This window comes from Plasmodium sp. gorilla clade G2 (genome assembly GCF_900097015.1).
Source record: "Plasmodium sp. gorilla clade G2 genome assembly, chromosome: 12".
NCBI lineage: Eukaryota > Apicomplexa > Aconoidasida > Haemosporida > Plasmodiidae > Plasmodium > Plasmodium adleri (nom. inval.).
Window position 1 is genome coordinate 369544 of NC_041704.1, and position 13607 is coordinate 383150.

The window sequence follows — 13607 nt, forward strand, 5'->3', positions numbered from 1 at the left end:
ACTTTCTTTTATTTTATTAATTGTTATTTTTTTCCCCTTTTTTTTTAATTTATATATTTTATATAAAAAAAAAATAATAAATAAAATAAAAACAAAGAACTTTTTAATATATTTTAAATAAAATTTGCTCTAATAATTTATTGTTGTTGTATGTATATATGAATTTATCAATAAAATATAAATTATATCAAATTGTTATTAAAAAAAATGAGAAGGAAACTATAATATATTATATAATATTTGTGTTTATATATATTACACATAAGTATAATTATTAAATTATTACTATTATATATATATGTATATATATTTTTAGTATGTAATACTCTTTTAACAATATTTTTAATATTTATATTGTTGCATATATTTATAAATATACACCGTGTTGTAAAGAATCCATAAAAAAATATGTAGTTTTTTTTCTTTTAGTCTAATGAGAAAAGTATATAAATAAATATATGTATATATATATATATATATATATATATATATATATATGTGCTTTCAAAAGGTTTCCTTATAGGTCAAAAAAAAATGAAGAAAATATATTTATGCATTTGTCTTATGACAATTGTTATCTTCAAAATTTTTAAAAATAAGCAACATATAATGGATAAACATTTTTATGACAGAAATATTTATAAAAAGGATAACCATAGATTTACATGTAACCTTTTTTTAATTCTATATTTTCCATATAAGAGAAGTTTATATAATGATACTTTATTTTGTCAATTAATAAAAGGAAATACGTTTCCTTTCAAATTAAATGTGAATCATAATTTAAAGTAACATCTGTAAAAAAAAAAAAAAAAAAAAAAAAAAAATATATTAATAATGCTATAAGAATAAATCTACACATATTAATATATACATATACATATATATTTTTCTATTCCTTCAGATATTATATATTCGACATAATTAATCCTAATATTATAAAAGTTAATATATTTATAAATTATTTAATCTTATTATACAAAATTAATAAAAATGAAATTTATGTAAGATACCCTTTCTTCTCATCAAATAATGTTATAACAAAATTTATAAATAATACAACCAGTAGAATAAAAACTTATAATAATTTTCCAATTTCTTTAAAAGGTACACCTTTTTTTACTGGTACAAATGATATGAATAAATCAACACTATACCATAAAATAGAAAATGTTATTAACCACTTAAAGATATTTTACAGTCATACAAAATTTGTATTTTATAAAATATCAAAAGATGGATTCATAAGAAAAAGTGTAATAATAAAATATCAAAACAAACGATATCTTAGTGAACACAAATATATAGATCAAAACCAAAGAGGCCTCAAAAAATCAGAAGATGATGCAATTAAAAAAGCAGGAGATATGAAAAAAGAACAAAAAAAAGAAAGGTATTCTCCATACAATAAATCATATTTAAATGAAGAAGAAAACACATTTAGTAATTTACATGCAGCAAAATATATTTCCAAAAATAGAACTATTAAATATAAAAAGAATAAAATTAAAAAAATAGAAGAAAACATTTTTAAAAAAATAAAAACTAAAAAGCAACATATTAATAAAAATCAAAGTATTAAGTTAGAATTATCATCTAGTAGGAAAGATCCTAAAATTGATATTAATAATATTATAAAAAATAAGAAGAATATATACATGATGGATAATACAACTTTTGTGGAAAATCTTATGAAAAATCCCATGAAAGATCCTATGAAAAATCCTATGAAAAATCCATATGTAATATATAAACAAGAATTTATTAGAAGTTTGAACACACTAACATCTTTAAAATTTTATGGTATGGATTTAAATAATTTAGAATATCAAATATTATCTATATATGATTCAACTGATGAATGTAAAGGTACAAAATTAGGAGAAATACATATTCTTGAAAAATATAATTCTTATATAGTTACTGATTCATTTAAAATAAAGAAAACTGGTCTATTCCTTATATGTACTCCATTAACTTATATAGAATCTGTAGGGGTATTAAAAGTTCAAAATAATTTAATTGATGAATTTGATAGTGTAATTAATAATAATAATATATCAACATTTAATTGTTCAACAGATCCAAAATCTATATTAATTTATTCGAAAGAAAGGCTTGTAAATATAAATACTATTAATAATGAAGAAATGAAACCTGAAGAATTTATTGACCTTTCCAAATATTCTGAATATTTACAAATTGATATTTCTCTTCTTGGTTGTTCAGCTAATATCAATGGATATATTGTGGTATTAGATAAAAATGTTATATATGTTTTATTTAATAAAATGATAAAAGAAATTATTATTCATTTTTTAAAAAATCCTATAGCTATATATTTATATAATCATACTATATTTGTAACTGATGCAGAACGGAAAAATATTTTTCGTTTTATATCGAAATATATTTTAAAAAAAACATCTAAAAAATTGACACCTATATGGAATTATTATACATATTTGAAATACCAAGAAGAAAATGGGAAAGGTTTAGATAAGAATATAGAAGGATCAAATGAATTAATATCAAATATATTAAGAACTAATAAATTATTAGAAAAATCAGATACAATAAAACGTATAGATGAATTTAATAACGGAAAAAGTTATCTTATAAAAAATACTCAATTTTTAAGTAGTCTAAGTGAATATCCTTCAATGAATAAATATCCTATAAGTCTATTAAATGAAAGTTTTACATTGAATTATCCTTCAGGTATTGTGGTTGTTAATGATACAATATATTTTGTTGATACAGGATTACATGTATTATTTTCTTATTCTTTAAAAAAAGGAATTATAACAGAAATGTTTGGTTATTTAAATTATACAGTGAAAAGTGAGAACGGATTAAATAAACCATATTCCTTATCATTATTTTCTACAAATAATGGAAATACAAATTTATTATTTTTAAGTGAATTAACAAGTTCACGTATTTTAATATTTGAAATAAATAATTCTATTAAATTATATTTAACTTATAATAATAATATTAATTTTGATGTAATCACATCTATTGTAACTACATCTTATTATTTAATCATATGTGGATTAAAACAAAATATTGATATTTATAAAAGTTATATAACATTTATTAAAATAGAAGAATTATCACATATAGATATACAATATAATGAATATGATACAACATTATATTATGGAAACAATTTTTCTCTAGACCCATTAATAAAGAGTACAAATATTAAAGAATTCAAAATGGAACAAGTAGAAAAATATACAAATAAAATAATTAACACAGGATTAAAAATTGATAAAGACACAGGAATTATAAGTGGAAAAATTAATATATCAACTGAATTTCATATTAAAATATTTATAAAAGATTATTTTAAAAACAAAACATTAACCTTTCTTAATTTTGTTTCTTCTTGTCCAAAAGGATTTAATATTGAAAATAAAAAATGTATACCATGTCCTATCGGATTATATTATTCTAATAAAAATAAAAGTATAAATAAATGTATACCTTGTGAAAATTATAGAAAAAATTCCACAACGTTATATAATACTTCTAAATCAAAAAAAGAATGTTTATGTAAACCCGGTTATTATCTAAAAGACAAAAAATGTGTTAAATGTGTTGCTGGGTTTTATAAAGATCAAATAGGAAATTTCAAATGTCAAGGAACATGTGAAAATACAAAAATAAGTATAGAAGTAGGAGCAACAAATTATGAAGAATTAAAATGTACATGTAAAGATGGTTATTTTACAGATAAAAAGAAAAAAGCATGTATCCCATGTCCTTTTGGACATTATTGTATATATAATCCTAAAGAAAAATATAAAGCAAATATTATTCGTTGTAAAATTAATAAATTAACATTACACAGAGGTTCAAAATCATCTAATGATTGTATATGTTCTCAAGGTTATTATCATGATTATAAAATGGATCAATGTCAATTATGTAATTATGATCAATATAAATCACATATTAGTAATGATCCATGTACCCCATTTATATCTCAATCTTTAATTAATCAAGAATATCAAACCAATGAAACATATTATCAATATACAAATATATATATTAAGCAAACAAGTAATATTATATTTGCTCCTAAAAAAGGTTCTAAAATGTTTCATGAAGCTACTTTATGTGAAACGGGATATTCATATAGTATGAATAAATCTATATGTTCGATATGTAAATATAATAATTATTGTTTAGGTTTAGATTATTCAAGTATTATATGTCCTAGAAATTCTATAACTATCAAATTAAAAAGTGTTAGTGCTTTAGATTGTTTGTGTATAAAAGGATATGGAAGAATCATAATTAATACTAACCAATCATTTACCATATCATGTATACCATGTCCGTATAATACCTTTCAACCTCATCATTCATATGGAAAATGTATTCCTTGTCCCCCTCATACATTTACTAAAATTACTGGAGCTACATCAATAACTGAATGTATACCCAAAAGGGGATATTATAATCTATCATTTGAATATATATATTTATATTCAAAACAACGAATGTTAAACAGTATTCCACATTTTATTCAACACTATCATTACGTTTTAAAGAATATATATGAAAATGTTGTCAAAAGAGAGAAAAAGAAAAGGAATAATAATAAAAAATATATATATACAACTCACAAACGATTTATTTTAAATAGAAAAAATACCAAATATAGTTATTTTCCACCTTACATTAATATAGAGGACAAAAAAAATATATATTATGATAAATATAAAATACCCAAAATTACTAATAATATACATAGTTTGAAAAGTCCATACAATAATATATTCCATACAAATTATTTAAAAAATATTTTTATATTTATGGATTTATTCAAAATTAATAAATATATATATAATCAAAAGAGTAAACAACAAAGAGAAACTATAATATATGGTCATAATAATTTATCATTTGTTCATATAAAGAAGGAAAAGAACTTTTCATATGATCAACAAATAAACAAGTATAATATCAATCTGGAAAATAATAATATTAATAATAATAATAATAATATTTATAGTAATAATAATAATTCAAATTTTGTTACACAAACGAATGAAATAAATAAGGAATATACAAAATTATTATCCACAAAAGAACAAAATATATCATCTCATTCAACATCTATTCTAAATAATCAAATTATTAACGAAGAAAATAGGAACCTAATCTTCAATGCATCAGACACATATAATCATATTTTATCTCAAAGTATTAATATAATATCACATGATATTAATGATATATTAAAAATTATAAAAGCAAGAGAAGAAAATTATTTTATTAATAAAAGTAAGGACATAAAATATACCTGCTATGAAAATGAAGAAGATAAAGTATCTAAAAAAAGAAATCATTTTATGTATGTATATACTATACCTGAAATTGATGTAATGAGCTGTTTAAATGCTTGTATATCTAACCTATATTGTACAGGTATCGAAATGAATACAACAGATAATAAAGGGAAAACAAATTTATCTATTATGTTATATAGAAGTTATGGTAAGATATTTATTAATTTATATAAATGTAGTTTATATTTTTATGAAGATTTAACATATTATTATAAAAAAGAAAATTTTAAAGTAATAAAAAATATAGAACAATATAACAATATATATAATAAAATAATTAGTTGTGTTATTCAAAAAAACCCTATACTTCATTTATGGAAAATTTATTCCCTTCAAAAATGTCCACATAATTATTATTGCGAACAAAAATCTTTAAAAAAAAAAAAATGCCCATTAAATTCAATAAAAACAATATATGATGGTACAATAAATGATTGTTTATGTCTACCTGGTTATTATTTAAAAGGTAATATAAAAACATGTGTCCCATGTGAAAAAGGAAGTTATAAAAATACAATATCTAATGATCCATGTGTCAAATGCCCTATTAATTTTACTACATTATTTGAGACATCCAATTCTGTATATGACTGTGTTTGTAGAAAGGGATATTACTTTTCATGGAATACAAATATTGACACAAATCATATTATAAATAAACATATTATTAATAATAATATTAGTTCTATATACAGGAATAAAAAAGAAATTAAACTGATAAAAATATTAGAAGAAGAACATACTTTGAACTTAATAAAGAAAAAAAAAGAAAAAGATAAATTTATATTACGTAAAAAATTTTATACTAGATATGGAGAAAATATTCATAAAAAACAGATATCTTTAAAACGAAAAGATAAATTTTTTCATGAAAAAAAAAAAAAAAAAATAAATAAACATTTGAATTTTTTACAATTGAATGAAATATTAAACGTTCCTATTTTTAATGATAATCAAAATAATATATATAAGAATAAAAATAAACAAGAAAATGATAAAAGCATACAAATGAATTTGGAATTGAAGCAAATATTTTTACATTCAAATAATATTTCTAATAAATATATGAGAAATGATTTTTTACAAATAAATGAAAAATATTACATTAATAAATCAAATAATTATTACCATAATAATTACAATGAATATATATACAAGGCTCAATGTACCAAATGCCCTAGTAAAATGTTTTGTCCAGGTTATTGGTTGGAAAACTATGAAAATGAGATACATCATCCTCCTATATATTGTCCGAAAGGGTCTCTAATACTTGGTACAACGTTAGAATCAACAAATATTCATAAATGTATATGCAAAAAGGGTTACAGTATAAATAAATCCATAAAACCAAAAAGAAAGAAAAATATAAATGTTGATACTAACGATAAGGATAATAGTAATGATAATAGTACTACTTTCAATAATGATAATAATATGTGTATTATGTGCAAAGAGGGATATTATAAAGATGTTGTAGATAATTCTGTATGTGCAGGATTATGCATAGAATTTTCTACATCTTTTAAAGGGTCTATTAGTAAAAAACAATGTTTTTGTACAGTTGGAAAATATATGATTCAAGATGAAAAGGATGAAAATAAATGTATTAACTGTTCGAAAGGATCAATATGTATTGGTGGTTTTAAATTTAAATCATTAAGAGAATTAATAAAAAATCAATATTATATAAATTTAAATATTTATGATCATTCTATACCTCTACCAAAAAAAGGATACTTCGCTACCTTCCAAATTAATCATGAAGATTTTAAATGGAAACCATTAAATTCATTACATATAGAAATTAATAATTATCAAAAAGGGAATATAATAATAAATGACAAAATAATTAATTATTTGTTTCATAAAAAATTAAATCATATAAATATAGGCGAAAAAAATGAATATGTTGAAGCTGATAGAGGAATATATATAAAGAAGAACCTAAATAATAATTCTGTTATCCAAAATAATAATAATAATAATATAAAATCTTTTGTAGAAGGTGGTAAGAATTTAAGAGAGAGAAAAATGAAAAATATTCCTAATGAACAACCTATATTAGTAAATGAAAAATTAGAAAAGATAATATATAAAAATAATTTTTTAGTAGTAGATAGAATACCTGATTTTCATTTATGTCCAATCAGTAATAGATGTATGGGTACTTCATTTAATTTATGTTTTAAAGGTTCAGAAGGATATTTATGTAATAACTGTATAAATAGTTATGATGTTATTCATTTTCAGTCACAATGTGTTATGTGTAGAAAGAAAAAAAGAGAAATGATAAATTTATTAATACATAAATGTTTGTTTTATATAATAATATTTTTTATAATGTATTTAAATTATTATTGTTATATAAAAAAGAATTATTTATTTATTAGTATATTAAAAATATGGTATCTCTTTATTATTTGTTTTATACCTTATAGTTTTATTATTGAACCTATAGAAAATGATCTCAAAAATTATCAGTCATATTTCCAATTATATATAATATTACCAATGAGATTTATTGGACATTATTTTAAATTGAATTGTTTCTTTAATAATTCAAATACAGAAATAAACAATAATATGAAAGATAATAAGGTACACATATATATATACATATGGTACATACAAAGATTTCTTAAAATAGCGGAACCAATATTTGATTGTATTCTTTTTACCTTGATTTTTTTCATAATATATTTTTTATATATTTTATGGAATAATGAAAGAATACAAATAACTCAAAATGTTATAAAAAAACAAATAGAAAATATACAATATAATTCGTATGGGAAACATATATATGACTTTTATTATTATTATTATCAGAATAATGTAATTGATATAATAAAAAATACAAATAATAATTGTAATATTAAAAATTGGAATCAATCTTATTATGCTCATGATTATTTATCAAAAAAAAAAAAAAAAAAAAAGTATATATCCAAATGGAGTCTCAAACAAACAAAAAAGAAGTTAATCCAAGGATGGAAACATAAAATAGGAAAAGCATTTAAACATAAAAAGGAAATTTCTAAACATTATTATAATTATGAAAATAAAGAGAACAATAGTTTATGTAGTGAATCAACTAAACATGACAATTATATAAATAATAATTATATTAATTCTTCTTGTGAAGACAAGTTTATATATACAAAAAAAAAGAAAACATATTATAATAATACAAACCATTCAAGTGATGATGAAAATATATATAATGTTAAAGAAAAATTATTAAAAAAAAAAACCACAAATAATTTTGGATATGAACATATTGAAAAAGAAAAATATTGGACAAGTATTTGTTTATCAAATATATATAATATTAGAGCATTAGGTTTATTTCGTTATATACATCCTTATAATATAAATATATGGGATAAAATCAAACGTATATTCTCTGATCTGTCATGTGTATATATTATAATATTATATATTTATTTCCCTTTTATAATAATAACTTTATTAGAACTTGTATGGTGTCAATCTATTCAATATAAAGAAAATCCTTCTTTATTAATTTTATATCATATGCCATCACAAGTATGTGATTTTCAAAATAAATTATTTTTATCAGGAGTTTTATATTCTTCCTTTTTTTTTATTATATATATCATATTATTTTCTATCTATATTTATGATACATTAAAAAGTATCAAAGCCGTTGGATCCTATTCAAATAATTTAAAAAGCTATTTTTTATTTAATGGTCATAATTATCAAAATAGATGTTGGGAAATTATAAATATTATCAAAGTATCATTTATTATTATCCCTTTTATATGTCAATTATATACTAAAAGAAATATTAATTCAAAATATTTTATATGTTGTTGTATTGTACTTGTATTAATTACTGAAGTTGCATGTATTTTATTATATTCTCCTTATGATAAAAGATCAAATAATTTATTACAAAAATTAAGTCTCATATCTTCTTTTTTTATATTAATTTCCTATTTGACCGTACAAGTAGGATTCTTTTTTGATGTCACAATTTTGAATATTATTCCTATTTTTTTATTTTTCTATTTTCATATATATGTTATAAAACAAATTATCTTGGATTTTGCAATTTATAAGAACATATTAAAAAAGAAAGACAATCATATATCCTTTCATAAAAAAAACAAATCTAATGATATGTTGAATGAATATAATTTTTTATTTTTTTCTGATAAAATAGAAATAGATAACAAAAATTCCAAAACATTACAAGGAATTGATAGAACCCTTCCATATGATCAAAAGGAAATTAAAAAGAAGGATGATATAAATTATTTTAATCATAATAAAATAAATGATCTTAATAAGAAAAGGGGAAAAAAAAAGGATGAAAGAGCAAATCGTTTTTATAATGAAGAATGTAATTTTTTAAATTTTGTTTTAAGTTCAAATAATATTCCTTTTTATTCATTATATTTTGATGACAAGGAAGAAGAAATATATCTATTCCAAAATAATAATACAAGAGGATATGAATATAAAAAGGAAATTATTAACCATGTAAAATATAATAATGATATAAGAATGGAGCAAACAAAAAGAATCAGTTTAGATTTACTACATTCAGATATACTTTATTATAACATAAGGAAGGGAACTAATAATAGTGATATATCAAATATTAAAACGTATAATAATATAAAAATGAAAAAGAAAGAAAATAATGCTTACCATCAACATGATAGTAATAATATAAATAGTAACAATAATAATAATAATAATAATAATAATAGTAATAGTAATGTTAATGTTTGTGGGGAAAAAATAATATCAAATAAATTAGAACATTTTATTAGAATTGAAAGAGAATATTCTAAAGAAAAACATTATATAAAAAAAAATGAAAAAAATAATTCAGAAGATGATATATTTTTCTTAAATATTACACATTTTATAAATTGTTTTATTGATGCAATAAATATATTATATATAAATCAATCCTATGATAAAATAACAGTTGAGTGGTTAAGTTTTATAACAAGATTTTCCATATGTTTTATACATTGGATGAAAAATCATGATGAAAATATAATTAACATGGTACCATTAAATGAGAAACAATTTGAATTGAAAAAAAGAAATCTTCTTTTCTATTCTTTATTTACATCTTATAAAGAAATATATAATCTTTATCATTCTATCGACAACACCAATTCTTTTTCAGAGTGTAAAAAACGGTTTATTAATTCAAAAAATGTAAATAAACCATATAAGCACATAAAAAAAAAAATAAAAAAAAAAAATAAACAACATGATCATCATGATATAAATAATGTAAACGATATAAAAGATATAGTTGATATATATCATAGAAATTATAGGAGAAATAATAACTATAAGAGCAATAACCAAAATGAATGTTTAAATAATTATTATTTGGATAACCATAAAAAGGACAAAACTTTTATTACATCAACATGTTGTTCTTCTGAATGTTTCAACATTTCAGATGATCAATTTTTTAGATGTGAGAATGATATAATTAAAGTATTATTCGATGAAACATTATTTAATAATTTAACAATTACTCTAATGGAATTTTATTTTGCAATTTATATAATACAATTTATTGAGAGTAAAAAGTTATCAATCTTAATTTATCTATTCTGTGAGAAAAAAAAATTGTTAAGTAAAGAGAGGCAATTTTTAAAAATACTCATGTCAAGAAAACATATCATACAAAATATTATAAATAAAAATAATTTATCTACAAATATGAGTGAATATATTGAATATAATTATTATTTAGAATATAATAAAAAATTGAAAAAACAAAAAGAAAAATTACTAAATCTAATTATGAATAAAAAACAACAAATTCGAAAATTTAAAAGCATAAAAAATTTACAACTTATGGAAGAAAATATTAAGCATGGAAATAATAATATAAATACACATTTTGTTAAAACATTAAAGAAGTTATTAGAAGATGAACCTTCACATGAATCAGAAAAGAACATAAAATAAAAATATATATATATATATTTTATATATATATAAAGAAACAATTGTATGGTTCTTACCATGAAAATGTGTTTATTTGTATATATTTTTTTCTTTTTTGAAATATTTTTTGTAATGACCTTAAAAGTTATATTATATATATATATAATATATTACATGTTATAATTTTTTTAAGTATATAGAAATTAATAAAGTTTTTTTCTTGTCAAAAATTAAGAAAATAAAGCGTTTATTTATGGAGCTTCACTTTTTTCCATATTTTAATATAATTATTTTTAATAAATATATATTTATAAAATCTTAATAATTTAAATTGTCATATGGTAAATTTCACAAATTGTTACTTTTTATATATAAATAAATTATGAAATAAAAAATTAAGTATTATAAAATACATATATATTTGTGTATGTATTTATTTATTATGTATTCAATTTATGTAATATTAAAGTATAACAATATTAAGAAAAAATAATAGCAAAAAAATAAAAGAGTCATAAAATTAATCAATTATTATACATATATAATATATATATATATATATATATATATATATAGAAGTATTATAATATTAATATAAGTATAAATATATGCAAATTGTGTAAGTTGTGAGTAAACATATATATTATATATACATATATATATATGTATTATTAATTTTTTTTTTTTTTTTTTTTTTTTTTTTTTATTTATATGTACCATTATGATTTCCTTATTAATTTCTAAATAATTAAAATGGTTAATATTGCTTATATAAATATATTTTTTAAACAAATAATATACATAATATATTTATATATATATATTATTTGTTTATCCAATTTATGTATGTGTTTATAATAAACAACAAAATAAATCCTTTTTTTGAACATAAAAAAAAAAAAAAAATTATAATAAAAGTGTATACAAATACTTTAAAATACAAGAAAGAAAAAAAAAAAAAAAAAAAACAGTTAATAAATAATATTATAAATATATTTAATACCGTTGTAGTCCATATTTTTATAAAATTATGCTTTTCCATCTTTAAAAAAAAAGAAAAAAAAAAAAATGAGAAGAAATATTATTCAAAAAATTCTGTTTAATAATAAAAATATAACACTATGTAATACGTACAAAAGGGGATTTATTCAAGTTCTCTTAAAACATGGTATAAATAGTAAAGGCATACAAAATGGATTCTATAATAATAAATATATATTGAGTGCTCAAAAATTTAATGCCTTCTTTTCAACTGAAAAAAGTCAAGATCTTAGTTCTTTAAGTAAAGAACAAATAGAAGAAAAAATCTTAACGGTTCTAAAAAAATATTTACCTACAGACGTTGAAATAAAATATGATGAAGAATTAGAAAAATATAAGACCAAGGATAATCGAGCTTGGGATTTCCTTGATACCGTTGAATTCTTAATAGATGTAATAATATAATATATATATAATATATTTATTTACACATATATATATATAAATTATTTCATATATTTTACATTTTACATTTTTTTTTTTTTTTTTTTTTTTTTTTTTTTTAGATTGAATCCGAATTTAATATAACAATACCAGACGAAACAGCTGACAATATAAAAACAGTACAAGAAGTTATAGATTATATAATTCAATTAAATATAAAAAAAACTTAAACATTGTAGAATTATATTAAAATAAAATTGATATATATATATATATATATATATATATATATATACAATTTTTTAAAATATATTTCTTATAATTAATATTTCAATATAAGAGAATATTATATATATGTTAATTTATTTATTTGTATTTTTTTTCTTTTTAATAATATATATTTGTGTTGATATGTTATAAAAATATATAAAAAAATCAGACACACACGTAAACACATACCCATAGGATATAAGTTTTTTAATTTTTTTATTTTTATAAATAAACTATTATATAAACTCGTTTTTTGTCCTTATCAATTTTTTATTATATTCATTTTAACATTATTTATTATCTTATCCTTTTTCTTTATTTTTTTTTTTCTTTTTTTTTTTTTGGAGGGGAATGGATTATATGAATGCTTTTTAAAAGTAAAAAATATAGAAGCTTCAAAATTTTGGTCATTTATAAGAATATTTTTGATAGTTTAAAATAAGGAAAATATATTTTATCATAATTAAAAGTATACATTATAATATATTACAAAAATGTGTATATATATTATCTTGTTTTTCATATATATATATATATATATATTTTTATATGACATTATTTATAATTTTTACACATTTACAATCA

At 18.8% G+C, this 13607-nt stretch overlaps 2 protein-coding genes across 2 annotated transcripts; both read left to right on the forward strand.

The window, feature by feature from the left end:
• Window positions 1-534: 534 nt before the first annotated feature.
• Window positions 535-11348, forward strand: PADL01_1208600 (cysteine repeat modular protein 3; the record flags this gene model as incomplete). The annotated part of the gene is made up of 3 exons (XM_028683038.1): window positions 535-788; window positions 1010-1125; window positions 1237-11348. The coding sequence occupies 3 exons, from the start codon at window positions 535-537 to the stop codon at window positions 11346-11348; spliced, it is 10482 nt and encodes a 3493-aa protein (XP_028539255.1).
• A 1047-nt stretch (window positions 11349-12395) lies between these two features.
• Window positions 12396-12982, forward strand: PADL01_1208700 (mitochondrial ACP precursor, putative; the record flags this gene model as incomplete). Its single annotated transcript, XM_028683039.1, has 2 exons — window positions 12396-12761; window positions 12875-12982. 2 exons carry the CDS (start codon window positions 12396-12398, stop codon window positions 12980-12982), a joined length of 474 nt encoding a protein of 157 aa, XP_028539256.1.
• Window positions 12983-13607: the final 625 nt, after the last annotated feature.